Here is a 23142-nt window from a genome sequence, read left to right as displayed (position 1 = left end):
TCGGTGAACAGCAATCTTCAAGACTTTCCACAGATTCTCAATGGGATTCAAGTCTGAGCTTTGGCTGGGCCACTCAAGGACTTTCACGTTCTTGTTCTGAAGCCATTCCAGTGTGGCTTTGGCTGTGTGCTTTGGGTCATTGTCCTGTTGGAACATAAATCTTCACTACAGTTTAAGGTCTTTTGCACTCTGAAGCAGGTTATCCTCAAGGATTTGCATGTATGTGGTTCCATTCATTGTTCCCTCTATCCTTACAAGTCTCCCAGTCCCTGCCGCTGAAAAGCATCCCCATAGCATGATGCTGCCACTGCCATGCTTCACGACAGAGATGGTGTGAGATGGGTAATGAGCTTTGCTTGGTTTCCTCCAGACGTAGCACTTTGCATTCAGGCCAGAGAGTTCAGTTTTCATCTCATCAGACTACAGAATCTTTTGCCTCATACTCTCAGACTCTTTCACGTGCCTTTTTGCAAACTCCAGGTGTGCCATCATGTGCCTTATTCTCAGGAGTGGCTTCTTTCTGTCTGGCCACTCTCCCATAAAGCCGAGATTTGTGAAGTGCTGCAGAGACTTTTGTTCTTCTGGCAGGTTCTTCGATCTCACTCAAGGAACTCTGTCAGAGTGGTCTTTGGGTCAGTGGTCACCTCCCTGACCAATGTCCGTCTTGCCCGGTTGCTCAGTTTGGTCTGATGGCCAGTTCTAAGAAGAATCTGGGTCGTTCCATATTCTTTTCATTTCATAATGATGGAGCTCACTGTGCTCTTGGGAACTTTCACCACTCCAGAAATTGTTTATACCCTTCCCTAGATCTATGCCTTCTCAAAATTCTATCTCGGAGTTCATGGTATATTTCTGTTCTGACATGCACTGTGGGACCTTACATAGGAAGGTGTGTTTCTTTTTAAATCATGTCCAATCAATTGAATTGGCCACAGGTGGACTCCAATGTAGTTGTAGAGACATCTCAAGGATGATCAAAGGAAATTGGATGCACCTGAGCTCAATTTGGAGTGTCATAGCAAAGGCGATGAACACTTATTGACGGAAGATATTTTAGCTTTTAATATTTAATTGATTTGTAAAAAATTTCGACAAACGTTTTCACTTTGTCATTGTTGGGTATTTTGTGTAGTTCAGTGACCAAAAAATTAAATTTAATCAATTTTAAATTAGGTTTGTTTGCACAAGATGTCTGAACATTAGCCTCCAAGAAATGCATCTTTGATTTATAACACTGTCTATGGGAAATGTTTTTCACTATATGCACTGCTTTCGTGGAACGCATCTGGTTCATATAGCGAGTAGTGCCAGCACTCCATTGGAGTAATCAGAAGGAAACCGGATAAGCAAAGAACAAAGATGGAGTCATCAGGAGGAACCTGGATATGATTCTGGTTTCAGCTGCTGCTCCTCTATTCTCAAACCCATCCAGGTGCAGCCAAGTGAGCCTTACAAAAACACATTTTTTGTAAGAATTCACTTCTCCCGAGATAGATTTGTTTTTGTGATTTAGAGATCGCACATCACATCTCAGAAGTTAGTGTTGGAGTGGTAAGGAAGTATTCAGTGAAGCATAGGAGTCACTGAGCTGTTTTAGTGGAGACATACTTCAGAAGTTGTCTCCACAGGTGATGGTTTCATATGCAGAAAATACCAAATAGATCAATTCAAAATTGTTGTAGCTATCATTCAAAGCTAATCCTTTTTAGTAAAGCACAATTATAGAAACCTCCTTACCAGGCAGTTTTGTGATTCCATTTTGTTCTACTTTATATTTATGTGGTCACATCCCCAAGGTTGGGAACCCTTGAAGGCCTTTGGTCTCTGGTCTCTGAACTTCGTACGTGCACTGCAGTTGCTTTGACTTTTCAACTGCTCACTCCAGGATTGTCGACATAAGATTGCACAGTCAAGAAAAAAACAAGCAAAAGTTTGACTTCCCACCTGCAATTCTGGATATTAAGGTTTTTAAAGTGTTTACTCATCCATGGTTATGTGTTTTATTGTGACATGTCGAAATATGTGCATGCATACCACTGACATAAAATCAATTTTATTTTCTTGGAAAGCTTTGCTGAAGTATATCCTATACAAAAATATTCCATATGCATTATCAAACATAATTATTCTCAGTCTTGAAGTGGGGTAGTTAGATCTGTTAATAATGGATAGAATCAACGGGATGTTGATCTAAGTTTGCTAACCGCCAAGGGAAGCAAGGATAAACTGATGTTCAGGCATTAACCCTTTGTCGGAGCAAAGATGGGTTTGTTAGTCACCTCATTCATGAATAATTTATTGTTTTCAAAGTGCTTTCATCTAGATGTCCTTGACAGGCATAATCTTCACGATACTTTGCAGCCATTAGTCAGTAAGTTTCAATAGCCTTGGTGTTTTTGTTGACCAGAACCTTCATAATTATCCATTGTTTCACTGCCATCTTAATTTTCAATACAGGCATTATAGCAGGAAGTAAATAGTATTGCTTAAAGGGGAACCCAAATGCAATTTTTTTCCCTGAAAACCATTGAAAATCATTAATCACATTCTAATTTGGAGGGGAAAAAAGGTTGAATTTTTTTTTGCCAATTACAAAGTGTCAAAAAAAAGCCCTAGTGTCAATTTTCGATTTTCCAGTGATGTCACATCTTGAAGCCATATTGATCCAAATGGCAGCTTTAATTTGAGAAACGGTGCATGTCGAGCTCGGATTCTGATACCGATTCCACCGTCATTAGCAACACTGAAGGTTCTCTATATGTTGAAACTGATGGGAGTTTGAAAAAACTACTGGAGCCAAAATTAGTGATGGAAACACTTTCGGAGGAATTGTGGAACCATACAGTTTTGAGCATTGCGCGAGTGATTCCGACGAAGATGGCGGAAGTGTTTGTGAAGATGAAATTGCTGGTCACATATTCACCGCAGATTGGTAGGTTTTGTTTTTCTATTCAACTGATGGTTTATAAGGGATTTTGCATTAATTTATAAATCTTATTTTTGTATCCATTGTCGAAGCTCATATAGGAACAAATACACAGAACATGTAATGAAGGGAGCAGGAGACAAGAGTGTGGGAGAGGGAAGCACAAAACAGTGGGGAGCAGAGACATTAGGAAATCTGTGGAAGGGAGTGGGATATAGCACGGTACATGGGGTAAACAATATGGACACAACAGGGACTTTCAGGAAGGAAAACAAGGAATTTGAGGGATGTCGGTTTGGGGTGGATTAACAGGGGGTAGAAAACATGGTTTTGGATGGGGGAAGATATGAGATGGTGGTGAACAGCTGTTTTGAAAACCTGGAGAGAAGAGTAGGATTGAAGAGAGCGTGAGAGTTTGTTCCAGAGGTGGGGAAAAAAAGAGGAATGGAAGGGTGAAGGTGAGCAGTAATTCTTGATTTTGGCAGTTTCACCAGAAGGGGGTTACTGGCGAACCTTGAACGCCCTGCAGAAATATAGGGAGTGGGGCGAGGGGGGGGCAGGGGAGGCAGAGCACAGACGTGCAGGGGGGCAAGGCTGGAGAGGAGACTAGCAGACAAAGACCACTGACCTTCTTGTGGTGAGAGAATGAGAGACCTAAAGACAGCTTCGTCGTGGGAGATACCAATGATGAAGCCGAGATAGGTGTGAGACAGGAGCATCAGCCCAGAGGGTAGAGCAGTACTCCATCAGGCTGAGGATGACAGCTTTGTATGAGGTTAGAAGCTCAGGTCTGCAAAGGAAGGAGTTTGCAAGATGGAGGATGCCCAGTCGGCCACTGGATTTGGAGGCCAGCTTGCAAAGGTGACTTTCCCAGGAAAGATCATGGAAGATAGTGAGGCCCAAAAGCTTGAAAGAAAGGAATTTTTGAAGAGGATTGTTGAGAAAGTAGATGTGGGGGGGGGGGCAGGGGGTTCCAGATGGTCCTTTCAATTAGACAAAGTGAGAGTGAGAGATTTGTCAGGATTAGGTTAGGTTAGGTCTGGTAGCATGCACTGGAGCAGCGTGTCGCTGTGTCCACTTTCCGTCAGTACTCCAGGGGCTTCCGTCTCGCCATCCCCCCAGCGGATGACTGGCCCATCCCCATCTCTTTGAGATGCTGATCAACCTGATGTAACCACGAAGCACGCTGTCGTCCCGATAGCGTGAGCCACTCATTAGGCTCCCTCGCTGAGAGAATCTGCTGAGCAGGATCAGCATCAATAAATTAAGCCACATGTCCATACAGCCACACCTGATTCTCATGGACTAGGCAGGTAATAAATCTCATTTGAGTCTCTCTCAGCAACTGCTCACTGGGTACAATGTATGACCAGTGAAAGCTAAGGATTCTTCGAAGAGACTTGGTACCAAAGGAGTTAAGTCTTCGTCTCAGATCTTTTATCAGAATCCAAGGCTCACATCAGTAGAGCAAGACTGGCAGCACCAAGGACCTGAAGATTCGGACTTTCGTCCTCCTGTATAGGTACCGACAGCACCACATCCCATGATCCAGTGAATCGATGACTCTCCAGGCTCGACCCGAACATCTATTGACCTCCGGCTTACAACCTGCAGAGACATGAATATGACTGCCAAGGTAAGTGAATCTCTCCGTGACCTCAACATCCTCACCACAAGCAACTACAGACGAGATTGCAGTATCCACAATGTCATTGAAAGCCTGGATATTTGTTTTGACCCAAGAAACCTTTAGGCCCAGCAGCTCTGATTCCTCATTCAGTGCCTCAAGGGCCCCGACAAGGATATCCAATGTTTCCGCAAGGATGACTGCATAATCTGCGAAATCAAGGTCAGAGACCTTGACATTCCAAAGCGATGCACTGTCGCTTGATCTCTCTGACATCTTCCCCAGAATCCAGTCCATGCAAGCGTTGAAGAGTGTAGGGACCAGTACACACCCCTGACTAACTCCAGACACAACTGGAAATAAGTCAGAGATGGAACCACCACACCTAACAGCACACTGTACCAGAGTATAGTTCAGAAATCCAATCGATCAACTTTGGTGCCACCTCATGAAGACGGAGAACCCTCCAGAGGGCCTCCCAATTCACTGAATTGAATGCTCTGTGGCGATCAACTTCGGCTGCGAGCAGCCCCTGCCAAAACTCTCGTCTGCATTTGGTGAGGACCCGGAGAGCAAGGATACGGTAAATCGTTGACTTCTTTGGTGTAAAGCCCAAATGCTCGAGGCGCTGGTGCTCGAGCAGATGGTGGTGAACCAAATGAAGAATTATCCCAGCAAAGACCTTGCCTGGCATTGAGAGCAGCGACACCCCTCGGTGGTTGTTGCAGTCCTGGCAATCACCCTTCCCTTTCCAGAGAGGGATAACAAGGCTCCTTTTCCAGTCAGTTGATTTGATGCCTGTGCTCCAGAGCACAGAACTGCATGCAACGAAACCAGTACAGCATTTCCACCAGCCTTGAGAAGTTCAGCATGGATGCCCCAGATCCCAGGAGCTTTACCCCCTTTAACTGGTTCAACGCAGTATGTGCTTCCACAAACAAAAGTGGTTCACAGTTAATTGGAGGGGTCAGCACTCGGGATAGTTACACCCCTGATGCCCAATGCAACAGCTGGTTGGGCAGCCTGGCACAGCCGCTCAAAGTAACCGGCCCAGGGGGTCTTTACTTCGGATTCCTCTGTCAAGAGCCCACCACCCTCCGCTTTAACTGCAGTCCACTGAGAGACAGACATGGAAGATTTTCCAACATGGCTCCCACAACATGTGACCTATGACATCATAATTATCATTATAACATTCCACATGAGTTGTTGCACCTATGGTGAAAATTTCATCTCAATCCAACAAGCAGTTGCAGAGAAAAATACGAAAATTCTGTGTGGACAAACAAACAAAGACAGACTGACAGACAAACAAACAAATAAACCAATGTCACCCGCAGGGTGACCCGTATCTTGCCAAAAGGTGAGCACATGTGACTTCTTTAAGGTCACACTGAGGTGAACAGAGCTGCTATCCACCAGGAGCGACTCCTTGAGGAATATCTGCCTACGAGCGATTCCGATGAGAATTGTTCTACAGAGTAACCATGAAAAATATGCTTTTGCCTCATAACGTCACCAAATGACGTCATAATGTCTCAAGCTTGACATATCTAGAAAGCACTCATCGAGCTGTTCAATTTGAGGTACTACACGATATGGTTCCTAAAACTTGGGGTCAAATATGTTTGACCTAAGGCGCTAACCATGAAGGTCAAGGCCAATCGCCACCAAAAATTAATCAACTGAGCGCCAGACCATGAACTATATTCCCATGAAGTTTGAAGACGATCCGATCAAAATTACTCAAAAAATAAGGGTTTCGTCGACTCCCCTGATTTGCGACAAAGTGACCTTGACCTTTGACCTTGACCTTCAAAATTTTATGCGCTGAAAGGGACCTCTATAGGCCTCTGATATGCGAAGTTACCAAAATTTCCAATGATAACTGTGCTCTGCAGAGTGATTTATACGTGATTACAGACCCCCCCCCAAAAAAACAAAAAACAAAAAACATATGAAGGTCAAGGCCAATCGCCACCAAAAATTAATCAGCTGAGCGCCAGACCATGAACTATATTCCCATGAAGTTTGAAGACGATCCGATCAAAATTACTCAAAAAATAAGGGTTTCGTCGACTCCCCTGATTTGCGACAAAGTGACCTTGACCTTTGACCTTGACCTTCAAAATTTTGTGCACTGAAAGGGACCTCATAGGCCTCTGATATGCGAAGTTACAAAAATTTCCAATGATAACTGTGCTCTGCAGAATTTTTTATACGAGATTACAGACAAACAAACAAACAAACAAACAAACCAATGTCACCCTTAGGGTGACCCGTATCTTGCCAAAAGGTGACCACGTGTGACTTATTTAAGGTCACACTGAGGTGAACAGAGCTGCTATCCACCAGGAGCGACTACTTGAGGAATATCTGCCGACGAGAGATTCCGTTGCGAATCCTTCTACAGAGTAACCATGAAAAATATGTTTGCCTCATAACGTCACCAAATGACGTCATAATGTCTCAAGCTTGACATATCTGGAAAGCACTCATCGAGGTGTTCAATTTGAGGTACGACACGATATGGTTCCTAAAACATGAAAATTTGACCTTGGGGTCAAATATGTTTGACCTCAGGCGCTAACCATGAAGGTCAAGGCCAATCGCCACCAAAAATTAATCAGCTGAGCGCCGGACCATAAACTATATTCCCATGAAGTTTGAAGACGATCCGATCAAAATTACTCAAAAAATAAGGGTTTCGTCGACTCCCCTGATTTGCGACAAAGTGACCTTGATCTTTGACCTTGACCTTCAAAATTTTATGCGCTGAAAGGGACCTGTATAAGCCTCTGACATGCGAAGTTACAAAAATTTCCAATGATAAATGTGCTCTGCAGAATTTTTTTTTGTGTGATTACAGACAAACAAACAAACAAACAAAAAAAACATACAGACTGACTAACATATCTTGCAAAAACTTCGTTTTGGCAAGATAACAAACAAACAAACAAAAAAACAAGCAGTCATAGACTGGTACTTACGAAATCGTCAACTTGACCTCTGACCTTGTCCAATAAAAGCTGTCTCTCGAGAAGGTAGCGACGCAAACTAGAAGTTTCTACGATGATTCTGTACCAAACCATCAAAAATCGAATGTTTTGGATGTTTGACCTCACCGTGACCTTGACCGATTTTGACCAAAATATAATCGGCACTAGCCATCACCCTCCTGAATCACGTGGTGTAATTTGACATTGGTAGCTTCTTCCGTTCGAGTTATCTGTACCAAACCATCAAAAAATCGGATATTTGACCTCACGGTGACCTTGACCTTTGACAGATTTCGACCAAAATCTAATCAGCACTTGCCATCACCCTCCTGAATCAAGTGGTGTAATTTGACATTGGGAGCTTCTTCCGTTCTCGAGTTATCGTGCCTACAAACAAACAAACAAACAAACAAACAAGCAGTCATAGACTGGTACTTACGAAATCGTCAACTTGACCTCTGACCTTGTCTAATAAAAGCTGTCTCTGGAGAAGGTAGAGACGCAAACCAGTAGTTTCTACGATGATTCTGTTCCAAACCATCAAAAATCGAATGTTTGACCTCACTGTGACCTTGACCGTTGACCGATTTTGACCAAAATCTAATCAGCACTTGCCATCACCCTACTGAATCACGTGGTGTAATTTGACATTGGTAGCTTCTTCCGTTCTCGAGTTATCTGTACCAAACCATCAAAAATCGAATATTTGACCTCACTGTGACCTTGACCTTTGACCGATTTTGACCAAAATCTAATCAGCACTAGCCATCACCCTCCTGAATCACGTGGTGTAATTTGACATTGGTAGCTTCTTCCATTCGAGTTATCGTGCCTACAAACAAACAAACAATCAAACAAACAAACAGAAACGGAAGTCAACAATATACTTCCGAAATCTTTAGATTTCGTATGTATAAAAAAAAACATACAAGCTGACTAACATATCTTGGAAAAACTTCGTTTTGGCAAGATAACAAACGGACGGACCAAAATGCAATACCCTCTCCTTCGGTGAGAGTAATAAAAATAAAAAACGTTTAATGGCATTCCACCAATATAATGGATGGTAATTTGCAATACAATAGTACTGCATTATATTCATTCCCTTCACTTTACAATGGAATAATCCCCTTCTGTTCTCACAACCACAACAAATACACGACCCCTTTTTACATGGTTCACACAGCCATGGAAGACAAAATTTCCAGGCGTTTTCCAGGACCATTAATGCAAATGTTTTATGTTCCAAGTGACTGGAACAAACCACAAGAATAAGAATGAAACCTTGTTTGTTTGCTGTTATTCCATATTCCATTGAATATTTCATCAACTAGAAACACCCGCTCCCTTCTGGAGCAGCCTGGGGGGATAGTGGGCCAAATATGTTTTGTACCTTGACTTGGCTAATAATCCCCCATCTGCAACAAGGGTTAGTAAGCTACTTGCACAATGGCACAGGTACAGGCGAAAAAACTTTTTAAGTCGTCTCCCCCCACTTCTCGCAGAGGGGTAGGTTTGTGCCCATGATGTGACGTTAGGTACTTCCGAAATGTGTGCAAAATTTAGTGGAGAATGGCCAAGCCCTGTTTTTTTTTTTTCTTTCTTTCTTTCTATGATTTTCAACACATACACATACAGAGAATTGCCTTATTTAATTTTGTAGGATATATGTATACCTGCAGGTAAAATACACTAGCTGAGCATGTTATGGTATATCACAGAACTATTCCAAGTTGTACCTTTTGCAGCATAATCACAAGCTTCTCTCATAAAATAAAATTTGAAGTCTACAAATGTATGCTCTCCACATATGAGGTGGATATTCGGACTACAGTAAATCCTCGTTTTCCATGGGCGGTTACGTTTCCTCTCACCGATAAACTCATGTGTGATGAATGGGGTAGTTTTATAGAGGACAGTCCAGTTTTCTGTTCTTGTCCTCTCTGATACGAAAACAGACACCTTTACGTCCTCTATTTTCCTCTTGAGCCACCGAAGCTTTCAACGCACAATTTAACTTTTGATTGTTAGTTTTCATTGGTTAATACATTTCTAATTCAATTAATCCCATGTTTGTATCAGTCCTGCGAATGCAACAAATACCTTATTTGTCACATTTCTTAATGACATCTTTTCGTTATGGCTGTTGCATAATGCTGTTAAACGTTTGCCATTTGCCAATAAAATCTCTGTTGCTTGGTGTTTAATGTTTGTCATTTGCTAATGACATCTCTGTTGCTTGGTGTTAAATGTTTGTCATTTGCTAATGACGTCTCGGTTGCTTGATGTTGTTAAAGGCCCGGTCACACCTTGACGTTTTAGCCAACGTATGCCGATTTTTGAATTTTTTTTCTAAAACGCTGGCACACGTTGAATACGTTATGGGTAAGTTTTGATAACATTGAGAGCACGCTGAAAAACACTGCCATACGTCGTTGTACGTTGGCTTTAAACGTTGTACTTTTTGGTTGTCCTCAAATTTTTTCATGCTTGAAATTTCACGACGTATGCCGGCGTATGACTCACACGTTCCGCTACGCTGGCCACAAGTTGTATGCACGGTCTGCGATCGTTGACAGACGTCAACACATGGTACTTGTAAGTTAATCATAAGTTGAGACACGCCGAGGTAATGTTTAGCGTACCCGAAACTTATTTCTAACCTATGATTAACGTGTTGTTGGCACGTTACGCGATCGTTGCCACACATCGATAGACGTTACTTTTAAGTTACTCATAGGCTGAAAGACGTCGGTATAATGGATCGTCCTTGCGTCAGCGTCCACGGCCACGGCCAGGACACTTATTTGCAGCATTCTTCAAACTTTTCTTCGGCATGACGAGGATGTTCACACTTCGACGTCTAGCTTGGCTATGATTCCAATTGTCCATCGGCAGCGTCTATTTAAAATAGTCGAGTTTGAGCGTTTTAACACGTTCAGAAGAAACGCTTCAAATTTCCAAACCCCAGCGTCAAAAAACAAAGGCGAGTGACAGCAATTTAAATCGTTCATTGTAAACAATGAAAATAGCTGAGTGGTACCGTTTAAAAGTCGTTGAGTGTAAAAAAAAATCCAATTGTTGAGCGCAAGCGGCTACTTTCAATAGTGGAGATGCAGCCATTTAAATCGTTGAGTTTATCATTTAAATCGTTAAATCGTTAAATCGTTAAACGCAAGGACGATCCATCATAACCCACACCCTCCCCCTCACACTCACCTACTACTGGCAACATGAACAAACTACTACTACTACTAATACTAATACTGTTACTGCTGACATGGACATCGACTCAAAAAGGACTCGAAAACACTGTTGGGTTCCCCTTTTATGAGCAGCATTTTTATATACCAATTCCCAAAACCGCTGGGAACACGTCTTTATATGGCAGTTGTAAGCGAGAAACACGTTAATTTATTTTTTTTTGTCGACCGGAAGACGTCATTGGAATACGTCTACATACGTCGATGTGTGTTGGGACTACGTAAAGAATTGGTTCAAAGCACGTCAAACATAAGTTAGAAATAAGTTTCGCGTAAAAAAGACATTACCGCGACGTGTTTCGACTTATGAGTAGCTTATAAGTAGCGTTTGTGGACGTGTGTAAGCGTCCACATATCGTGTGTAAAACTTATCCCCATCGCATGCGGAACGTGTGTCATACGCCGAGTACGTCGTAAAATTTTGAACATGTTTAAAATTTCTTGACGTACTCTACTTACTACGACGTATGATAGCGTACTTTAGCGTTCTACTCACGTATACCAAACTTACTCATACCGTATTTGACGTGCCCCAACGTTTTAGACACATTTTTCTTAGGTCAGCATACGCTGGCAAGATCGCCAAGGTGTGACCGCGATGTTGACACTTCCATTTCTACGGCAGTTATGATTCGAATCGTTGTGCGTCAGCCTTTTAATAGGCTACGTCACGACACCGTCGGCGATGCGTGCAACGCGCTATGTCTAAGTTAGACTATCGTTGGGCATCGGTTGTGTAGGCCGACAACAGGTTCAGCATTCGTTGGTATAAGTTATCTATAACACAACGAAGCGTTCTGTGTCCGTTACCAATGCGTTATACATAAGACCAAGTCGCTATGAATACGTCCGAATCTTTAAAAAAAAAACATCAAAAGTTCAACGTAAGCCAGCGTTTTAGATACATTTTAATACGTTGCCATCGCTGGCTAAAACGTCAAGGTGTGACCGGGCCTTAAGCGTTTGTCTGTTCAAAAAATTTGGCATTGTGGAAACTGTAATGTGCTCTCCTGAAACGAGAGACTGCCAGATGAGTGAGGAGAGGTATCAATCATTTCAGCAAAGCCCAGATAATGTATGCGCTGTAGACAGTACTGTGCGTGCTGCATGCCAATGTATGCTTACATTTTCCAGGAATTTCAAGGACTGTGCGAACCCTGCTTTAGATTGACAGTGGAAAAAATGTGTATCACCAAAAAAATATGTGGCATACAGTGAAAAGTGTCCTTACTTTATTAATTGCACATCAGCAAAAATGCTTTAACCTGGAGTGCGTATTGCAAGGAGTGCCTGTATTTGGTCTCATTTGATTGTAGCAGTAGGATGACAATGTTCAAATTATGGAGTCACACTAGTCCAGGTGAGTAAACACATGACAAAATAAAATTTTCAGCAAACAAACATTCTTTACAGTGGCAAATCTGTAGACAGGTGAATATAGATCTTGACCTTGCATGATGGTCACAAATAATTTGAAGCTTTACGAATGGGGTCACACCGAAGAAAGGTTGGGAGCCGCTACCTTCAACCTCGAAATGCAGTGGAACGAAATAGGCTAGTTCGAGGTTTTGTTGGTGAGATAAATTTGTGTTAAAAATAATATCATACATTGGCTATGTACACATCCTAATGAATGCTCTGCTGAAGGCATGCAAAAGCATCCACACCAATGGGACCTGTGTGTGTCCAAAGCTTTAAAAGCAATAAAAGTATAATTTTTGTCATTATCCATTCAAGCGTATGTATAATTAGTTGTGACACTACTAGTATGAAATACTAGTTGTGAGTATAAACTAAACTGCACATCATATATGATGCATTGAGGATGTGAGAACAGGTACAGATAGGTGTGAGCAGTAGACCATTGACATTTAATCAGTCACCAAGTTCCTTAATATTAAGGCTGGCAAGAGAGCTCAGGAGAAGCACACTTGGCTTTCAGCTGTGTCGGCTGGGTTTGATTTTATCGACCCAATTATAGATTTTTCACCCTAGTGTTTCACAGGCAGGGTGTTTCATCAATGAATGTGCCATCCCTCTGATCTACATTAAGGTGGGGACTCGTCTGCAAGTAACAGCAGATGGACGTTTGTCATTTTGATAAAGTAGGCATTTTCAATAAAAGCTCCACCATGGCCAAATTCCAAATTTTTACTCCAATCAGTCGAACATCAAGCCAGGACAACTGATTTGTGAAAGACTTGCGCCAACTGCACTCATTCTACGAGCCACCAACCCCACATCACATGGTCATCATCATCAACTTCTTATGCTGACGACTAAAGTTCCTTCGTTTGCAAATCCGTACCTATAGTTGTTTTGCTTTTTGATAGACTAGTTCAAGAAAAACAGGATTTCACCTTTATGAACCTGCCAACAATCTGTGACGTATACTTGGGTAAGGGTAGAACCTTTCCATGCAGAATGAGTGACACTACAATGAACTTCTTATAGGCCTCCAGCATGATGTGACTCACTGCCATGGCTGGCGTAGCAATGGCCTGAAAGAACAAATAATGCCAAGGTTGTGAATCAAGCACTGTAATACTTTGGACAGACATGAAAAGAAATCTTAAACCAAATTGGCTGTTCTCAATTGCTGCCTCTGACACCTTGTGTTCCCTCCCTCAAATGTTATCATTGTTGTGGCTCTCTCTTTCCTACATGATGTATTATGTCAATGTCACTCCCCACTCCCCAACCACTGTCTGCTGCACCAGCATATCACAGTTTGTGCATTGAATCTTCTATAAATTATCTTATTCCTCTTAACATTCCATTTCCCTTTATTTATCCCATTTCAAACTCTTCCACTCACCACCTATGACTCCTCAAATTCATAAAAAGTAAAAATTCTGAATATAGTTAACCACTTTTGTACAACTCTGGCAATATACTCATTTCAAACTCACCTGTTCATACATGTAAAGTGCCCGTTCAAAGTTCTTGAGCCCTGTATATATCATGCCGCCATAGTAGTAATAGCAGAGGAAGTGCTTCGCATCAAATGCACCGTTCTCCTTACAGATGTCTGTTATGTCCACATCCAGATAAGGAAGGGCTGGTTTGAAGCATTTTGCAAGAAGGCAGAGCTTGTGCAGAAGATGGAATAGAAAGGAAGAAATATATTAATGGGCTTGTTTAACACAATGAGCTTTTAAAATTGTGACAACACTATTAGATGCTTCCATCATTCAGTATTGATGAAAGCTACAAATTTCCAGCAAGTGAAACTGATAAAATACCAAAGGAAAACATCCTTTTAATGCATGCCCATCACTACTTCCGAAAAACACACAAGCAACATTGTGTTTGACTGAGACAGCACTTCTTGCGGTTAATAGACTGAGACCATCAGAAGATGGGTGAGCATTGTTTTCCGTCCACTCCTCTGTGCAAACTGCTCCCTACATAAAATCCACAAAGTTTGGGGCTTTGGGGCTTATTAACCCCTCCAAAATTAATCCACAAATGTTAATGTGACTTCTTATTTTATTTTTTACACGAGCTACAGCAGCTCCTTAATGTCTTGCCCGTGTCTCCACTCCTTCAAACCTTCGGAAACACCAGCAGTCTATAAATTTAGCTATCTCAAATAAATTGAACTAGAACCCTCAAAGGAGAAATTTATATCAAGTTGGACTTGAGAAGTGAAAGCATTTGTCAAAGTATTCGCACCATTCCAGACACAGATGGAAATTATTCCAGATACATTTAGAAAAATCAACTACGTATTCTGATATAGAAAACAGTGGCTGGATCTGAGGTGATGCTGGATGTAAAATAGAAGGGTGGCCAGAAAATGTAAACCATCGAGGAACAGCTGATTTTGGGCAATGCATTAAAGGGAAAAAGTAAATTATGTAATATACATTGGCTTGTAAGGAAAAAAAATAATAATAATAATAACTACCAAAAGTATTGGAACAGGTCAACCAAAACATAAAATTAACCCCTCTCACCTGCACATATTTCCCACAATACAAAGCAGAATATGCTTTGTAAAAGGCATCTAAACATAATTTTAAACTTACCCTGTGCATCGACAAGCCACAGGTATGAACTTCCAATCGTTGTTAGGAAGCACGAAGGTTTGGGTAGAACGCACCATCTAAGAAACTTAGGCCTTTCACGAGCCCATATCGTCAGGAGATTTTGCAATACAGACTGCAACATATTGTTATGGAAATTCGCAATACACCATAAAGGGTCCTCAGGTGAGATATATCGATAAGTCCATGTGTAGTTAGCCCAAACCCGTTGTATAGAGGGAATATATGTGATCCATTCGGGCTGCGATTCTTCAGTTAGCAGTTTTTCTTTTGCTGTCGTTATTTTGGTGCAAGAACAACCACGAACATCGCCACAACCAACATCTCAACGATCACACCATTCACTACACGACGCCAACAATCACGCCATTCACACAACGACGCCACCTTCCACAACTACGCTACCACCATCTTCGCCACTCGCCATTCAACGAGCACCGTGCGGTCACTATATCCACGGGACGGATGAAAGGAGCGGAGTAGCAGCAGCAAGGGTGCGAAGGGGCATCTCCCGCCCAAAACTCCCGCTTAAATATCTCCCGCCCAAATCATCCTTCCTTCGTCGTACGGCGCGTGGAGAAGAAAACCAACAACGCCTGTGGGGGTTTCCCGCCATTTTTCCCCGCGCTTGGTGAGAAAGGGGGGAGGGGGTGGCGCGTCCTCTCCCGATTGGCGGATGCGCAGTGTGACGCGGCCGGGGGAGAGGAACGCTCCCCTTCGAGGCATTTTCTGGAAGCGTCTCAAAGGAAGGAGGAGCCAAGAACGGGGCGGGGCGCGGGGCGGAGCGAAGGGCGGAGCCCGACCCTACAAAAGGCATGGGCGTGAAGAGTCGTGTGTGGTTGTTCCCTTGTCCCGGTTCCCTTGTCCCTGAATGAGAATTGTCGAGAGTTGTTGGAGAGTCCCTGCTTATGGTTCGTTCGTTCGGAGGAAGAGGTTGAGGTTCTGTTCGTTAGTTCGGGTCTGGTCGTGGTCGGGTGAAGGTCATCGAATTGGCGCAGGTCGTCGAATTGCCACGGGTCGTCGAACCTGGTCCCTGGTGATTGTTCCTGTCGGGCGGACGACACGTGTAGGCGCGAGGCACGAGTCCAGTGGACCACGCCAGAGGGACTCGGAGTTACGGTAGCCAAGGACTCGACACGCTAAGGGAAGTCGCAACTTCCATTTCTTTTGGGTTCTGTGTAAACGTGTGTGTGTAGCGCCAGTCTGGTGAAGTAGAACTGTTTTAAGTGTTGCCGTGTGAATTGCATTATTCGGTTGTAGATCTGCGTGTGTCTCTTCGCTTGCTTTTATTGTGTTTTCTTGCTTGACTGTAATATACGTGCCTTCAGTGCTGCCGTGTGGAATGGAATAAATGTGCTGGTCCAATTGTTCCCTGTTTCGCTGCGTCCTTTCCTTTGTTTGAATCTCCATCTTGCATCACGTAAGGGATTAATAGTGGGTTTAAAACACCCGGTAACTAATCTGAACCGTCAAGGTCGACGATAACTCCGCTCGGTTATCCCTGTAGTATGGAACGAGCCGCTGAAGCGGTTCGTGTCCGGAGTCGACCTGTGGCGTGGTACAACTCCTCGGTACGCTATCCGCGCGGGTACTGAGGTAAATCGACCATTCGGCGATCGGACCCTATTTTGCGCGGGTAGAATGCGGACCGAGTTGTGGTGAGGTTAAACCCTCACCCGTGACTAGCTCCAGGCGTTGTTCCGAGAGGGTCACGACTGAATTGCACGTTCGGTGGGCGAAGCAGCCGCTATTGGTTACACGCGGTCGTTCGCACGCCGGCGGGGCGCGAATTCTTAACAATATCAACCTTTTGGACGAGTTGATCAGGAATTTCTCCAACTGTTTCGTTGTACAGATGCACACCCCTTTCTCGCAGGTACGCTTACAAGTACTTTCTGCTTCTTTAAAAGTTTTTTTTTAATCATTTCGGTGTGCAATCCTTATCTGGGAGGCATGAAAGATGTCGAGGCCACCCCAATTTACTTCGTTACTCGGTGTTTCTGTGCATGCGAGCCGAGCAATATGGGGCAGATTAAGTAATTTTGAAAGTCATGTATTGACAACTGCATATTTGACTATCCCGATAATTTTGGTAAAATGAGGCATATTATTCAGTTTCATCTTAGTCCACACAATTTACCTTTTTCATAAAATAAGTTTTCAGAACTTATTTACACTTAAAATAAAATAAAATAAATATATATATATATATATAATAATAAATCGTAAAATGAACACCATCCTATACAGTCAAAGTGCTAAAATAGATGTACACAAGTCATATTGCTTTGGAGGGGACGGAAGTGGAAAACAACAGCTGCAGAACATAAATCAATTTGATTGGAGTGTTGCAGAAGGTGAGTAAAAAGTGCTAAATTTTATTAGGGAGCAGGCATAAAACAATTTTTCGTGAGACCAAGCTGCAGCTGCAATTTAGTCAAGTACAGTTAAAATTACCCATAATGTGTTAAACAGAGGGTGTGAGAACAAGAAAACCATGTAATAAGTGTCACCAAAGTGACTGAAAAATTAGTGAGGCTCTACCTGGCAGAGGTCAGCATGGATCGACGTGAGCTGCGTGCTGTTCATCTGCATTTTGTCTATTGCTTGTCGCAGCACCGTTATTCCACGGAGTGGCTTTGTGAGCAAAAGTGAGATGAAGGGATATAACTGGCTCTCTCATGGGCATAAACAAGACGTACATCATCAATATGAATTACAAAATAGTTTAAAAATGATATACTCACACTGACTACTCCAGAGAAAGACACCTTCAGTACTAACCTGTTTACGTTCCACCAATGCATTGGTCAGCATGTGGCATAATCCTGCAACTGCAAAACATTTTTTTTAAACAATAATAAAATGACAATGCAGAAATGCAAAATTTAATTAGATCATACTGTAAGTAGACAACAACAAAAAAAGAAAGAAGTTAATTAATTTAAAAAATTGTACTGTACAAGCCTCACCACAGTAACAAAATCACTTCTCCACCCATTCCAAGACCATTTGCAGCACAAGTTACATACTCCTTTGAAAACAGTATTGATTCATATCAAAAGCAGACTTTTAAAGGGAACATGTTTTGACAGTCGACAGTGCCCTTTGAAGACCTAGATTTCCTACTCGCGACCATTCATAATCGCAAAGTTAGATGCCATCAATACAGTGGAGTGCATGCACAAAAGATGTGGTTTTAAATATCAGATTACAAAAGCAGGATATTAAACATAAATTTACTGGGAAACAATTGTTACTCTTGAACTGAAGGTTTTTGGTATTTTTTTTAATCACTGACACCATATTGCAGTTAGTGGTACTTGTACTCACAGCTGTCCGTTGCATAGCGTATGTGCTCCCCATTACACGCACTTATAAAGAGCTGAACCTGGCAGTACATCATCTCAAAATCTGGGATGCTGGGCATGGAAAACTTCACATAACTGGGAGGTAAATAGAAAAAGAAACAAGAACAACAAATAAAACTGCAGTGTGAAAGCCAGCAGAGACACACCCCTAAAATATTACATGGTTGCATAATACATTTAAGATTGGCAAAATTAGATTTTAAAACGTAATAATTTGAACAGGTAAAACTGGTTTATTATAGTCTTGCCCCAAAGACGTTGCAAGGCTATCAGTGTGTGTGTGTGTGTGTGTGTGTGTGTGTGTGTGTGTGTGTGTGTGTGTGTGTGTGTGTGTGTGTGTGTGTGTGTGTGTGTGTGTGTGTGTGTGTGTGTGTGTGTGTGTGTGTGTGTGTGTGTGTGTGTGTGTTTTGATCAAAAAAGAAAAGAAAATTTAAAACCGCTTGTCCGATCAATGTGAAACTTTAAACATAGGAGGGACTCCCCATGGAGAATATTTTATTGATAACTCTGTCATAGGTATCGTTAGTTGTCAGAGGTCATGGTATGGTAGCAATATTGGATTAAAGGGAAAAAAATGACATATCGGTGCAGTTTTGGAAGACCCTGGGGAGTTATATCCAACACATAAAGGAACTCCAGAGTTCGATACAACAGTCATATTTAGTTTAGTTAGATTACCTCTCCCCTCATATCAGTAGAAAGGGAAATGCATTGCATTTGTGTAGCAGGTTTGAATTCCTTTTTTTTAATCTTCTCTCGATCCCCACTCTTCTTATCTTGCTCCCATTCGCTCTTAATCTCTTTCTCTCCCCACACCTATTTTCAACACATCCACACACACATCATCACACTTTACAACACTGACAATACAAATCAAGAGCTAAGGAACATCACCAGGTAGCGCTGGATAACATCCAGCACCGAACGGAGCAGCCAAAGCAAGGCCCGCATTTGGGCGGGGTTGCCAGTGAATGGTGTCGCCAAGCCGGGAGCTCGACTAATGAGGGTAGCCCGACAACAGCAGTGCTACAATGAAGGCAGTACCATGAACAAGCTGCATTGGCATGTTGGTCGGCTCTTAGGACACACCTCGGCCGAGGGCTTTGTTCGCCCGGGTAGACCAGGGAACAATGAGAGCCAGTCTTGGAGGAACAAGCCAGGTGGATGCGAACATCTGCGAGGATGGGCTCTGTTGGGAGTGATTGAGTCAGCCACGGAGTGAGTGCTGACAAGCATAGAGCTCTTTCCCTGGATGTGCCGGCGAATACACACTGACCTACACAATCCTTCTCTTGCTTTCCCCTAATTGTTCACTATAAACACACAAGAGCAATCTAATGGTTGCACCCTTGACTGATTCATAGCTGAGTTACTGACTCGCATTCACAATTTCCTCCACTGCATAATGAAACATACACCCGCATCTCACCCCACATGGTGCATCACATCATCACCCTCTCTTCTTTACCCTTCCCCCTTTCACATTTGGACCAATGTAAGCCTGCAGACTTGTGTCGGGTGAGCGAGAGGTCGCCAACAATCCTGCATTCTTTATCTCTCTATCACTCTTACTTGACCAATTTCCTGGAGTGAATGAGGTGCCTATGTCTGTAGTTTTATGATAAGGTGACTGTCTTAAGAGGCTTGCATATATAAGGGTAAGACTCTTTTGCAACACTGCTTTTCTTGTCAATAACTATTTATTTGTGAACATGACCATTTGTTTCCAACGTGCCCAAGTTTCTCTTTCTCAATCGGTTAGACACTTGTGTATAAATAGTGGATGGGAGTTTTGCCATACTCATTCGCGATGGTCATAGCCTAGCCTACATCTCACTTGTGGTTCTGCTCGGCCTTTCTCGATTTATAAGAGTAGGGCGTTGGAAGCACGGTTCCCTGTCTGGGCAGGATTCATTTGCAGGAAAGGTAAAGTGGGAATTGGATGAGAGGACCAAACCGAAATTAATTATCTCAGACAGCGTCCGGGATTGCTTATCAACCCGCCATGTGACAATTATCTGCAGCTCGTAGGCTTCAGGATCAAAGGTCGGGAAGCGGTGCGAGAGGCCACTCATGACCTGGCCGATAAACCCAAAACAATATTCTCCGAAACCGCTCAAAGAAAAAATTGAAAATTTGCATACGTGATCAACTCTCCATTGAGGATGTATGTAGGGTCATAACAATGACATCATCAGTGAAGTGGTATTCCAGCCATAATTAGTTGAATCAAAATCCTTATCCGAAAAATCTGAAACTTCATACATCACATCTACGATATCTGATTAAATTTATAACGTCATCAGTCAGGTGGTCTGATGAGCATATTGGTTTGAAAATAAAAAGCGTTGAAAAGAAACAAGAAAAGAAAAAAAACAAAAAAACCTCCTCCAGAACCACTTATTTTCATATTCACTTTCATTGACACACAATTTAGCCTTAATGTGCACAAAAGTGCTCGTTAAATATCCCATGAATCAATCAATAATCAATAAAGCTACGGATAATGCCAATGTATGTGCCGGAGCAGCACGTTGCTGCGTCCACTTTCCACTGGTACTCCAGGGACCTCCGTCTGGACATCCCCTAAGCAGATGCCTGGCCCATTCCCATCTCTTTGAGATGCTGATCAACCTGCTGCAACGTGGCACGTGGTCGGCCCATTGACCTCCTCTACTCACGAGGCTCCCTCGCTGAGAGAATTTGGTGAGCAGGATCAGTGTCAGGAAAACGAGCCACATCTCCATACAGCCGCAGCTGACACTCACGGACAATGCAGGTAACAAATCTCATTTGAATCTCTCTCAGCAACCGCTCATTGGACACAAAGTCTGACCTGCGATAGCCAAAGCTTCTCCAAAGAGAGCTGGTACCAAAGGAATTAAGTCTCCATCTCAGATCCCTGGTCAGAATCCAAGTCTCACATCCAGAGCAAGACTGGAAGCACCAAGGACCTGAAGACTTGGACTTTTGTCCTCCCATACAGGTACCAGCAGTGACACATCCTGTGATCCAGTGAATCCATGACTCTCCAGGCCCGACCCAGAGGTCTGTTAACCTCTGGCTCAAAGCCAGCAGAGAGATGAATATCATTGCCAAGGGAAGTGAATCTCTCCGTGACCTCAACATTCTCGCCACAAACAGGTACAGACAGTTTTGCAGCATCCAAGATGTCACTGAAAGCCTGGATCTTAGTTTTGGTCCAGGAAACCCGTAATCCCAATGGCTCCGACTCCTCATTCAGCACCTTGAGGGCCCCCAAAAGGATATCTAGAGTCTCCGTAAAGATGACTGCATCTTCTGCAGAATCAAGGTCAGAGATCTTGACATTTCCAAACGATGCACGGCAGCTTGATCTCTCCGACATCCTCCCCAGAATTCAGTCCATACAAGTGCTGAAAAGTGTGGGGGCCAGTACACACACCTGACAAACTCCAGTAACAACTGGAAATAAGTCAGAGATGGTATCACCACATCTCACAGCACTCTCAGTACCAGAGTACAGTTCAGACATTAGATTGATCAGTTTTGGTGGGACCCCATGAAGACCAAGAATCCTCCAGAGGGCATCCCGATTCACTGAAGCAAACGCTTTACAGAGATCATCATGGGCTGCAAGCAGCCCCGGCTGAAACTCGTCTGCGTTCGGTGAGGACCCAAAAAGCAAGGACATGATCAATCGTTGACCTCTTTGGTGCAAAGCCGGACTGCTCTGGATGCTGGTGCTCAAGCAGATTGGTGGCGAACCCCATCAATAATTATCCGAGAAAAGACCTTGCCCGGAACTTAGAGCAGCATCACCCTCGATAGTTGTTGCAGTCTTGGCGATCACCCTTCCCTTTCTCGAGAGGGACAACAAGACCCCTCTTCTCGTCAGTTGGGATGATGCCTGTGTTCCAGGCAGAGCAATGAACTGCATGCAACGACATGAGTACAGCATTTCCACAAGCCTTGAGAAGTTCAGCATGGGTGCCACAGATCCCAGGAGCTTTACCCCCATTTCAACCGGTTCTATGTACCCTGTGTTTCCACAAACGAAGGTGTGTCATAGTTCATTGGAGGGTCAGCAATCGGGATTTTCACCCCACTGACATCCAACTTGACAGCTGGTGGATCAGCCTGGAACAGCTGCTCAAAGTAACCGGCCCAGCGGGCCTTCACTTCGGACTCCTCTGTCAAGAGCCCACCACCCTCTGCTCCAACTGCAGTACACCGATGGACTGACTTGGAGGAACTCGATGCGTGAATTCTCCTGTAAACAGGAAAAGAATCGCTTGACCACAGGTGATGCTCCACTCCTTCACATATTCCTTGCACAAAGGCTTCATTGTCCACCCTTAGGCCTAAGTCACATTTGCCACCGTGGCCGTGGGGTCTCCAAAATCTACGGCCACTAGCAATTATACGGCGGCCGCAGTATTTCCATGGTCACACAATGTAGCAGTCACATATGTTTTTATTTTTCGGGGAGCCGCACGGCGTATTTAGGCCTAAGTCACATTTGCCACGGCGGCCGTGGGGTCTCCAAAATCTACGGCCACGAGCAATTATACGGCGGCCGCAGTATTTCCACGGTCACAATGTAGCAGTCACATATGTTTTTATTTTTCGGGGAGCTGCACGGCGTATTTATAAATTGTGGAGACCAAAAACGTGGGATTGCCGTACGGTCTTTGATTTGATGTCGCACGGTGACCTTAGGGCGTTCCTGCAGCGGCCATAGAATTTAAGGCAGACGCAAGGGGCCCGCAAGGCGACCGCAGGGGGGCCCTAAGGCGAACGTGCGGCCAGACGTACGGTAACGAATGGGTTAATTTTTTTTTTTTTTTTACAAGTTTTTTTTTTGTTTTTTTCGGCTTGTCGAATTGCTACGGCGAACGTTGAAATGAAACAAGTTATAACTC

The 23142-nt window shown here is 43.4% G+C and overlaps 1 protein-coding gene across 3 annotated transcripts in view; it reads right to left on the bottom strand.

Moving 5' to 3' along the window:
- The window catches only part of COPS3 (COP9 signalosome subunit 3), a 134836-nt gene that overhangs the window by 57738 nt on the left and 53956 nt on the right, over nt 1-23142 (bottom strand). For all 3 annotated transcript variants that reach the window (XM_085892388.1, XM_085892386.1, XM_085892387.1), the window contains exons 3-7: nt 18201-18313; nt 17652-17701; nt 17412-17504; nt 13728-13907; nt 13176-13316 (exon numbers count right to left, since the gene is read on the bottom strand). In XM_085892388.1, coding sequence (XP_085748514.1) covers nt 13176-13316; nt 13728-13907; nt 17412-17504; nt 17652-17701; nt 18201-18313 — 577 coding nt within the window. The remainder of the gene's footprint in view (nt 1-13175; nt 13317-13727; nt 13908-17411; nt 17505-17651; nt 17702-18200; nt 18314-23142) is intronic.

The sequence above is a fragment of the Eptatretus burgeri genome, chromosome 8 (assembly GCF_056783735.1).
Source record: "Eptatretus burgeri isolate ZD-2024b chromosome 8, Ebu_testis_v1, whole genome shotgun sequence".
Lineage (NCBI taxonomy): Eukaryota > Metazoa > Chordata > Myxini > Myxiniformes > Myxinidae > Eptatretus > Eptatretus burgeri.
This window is presented reverse-complemented; position numbering and strand designations above follow the sequence as displayed.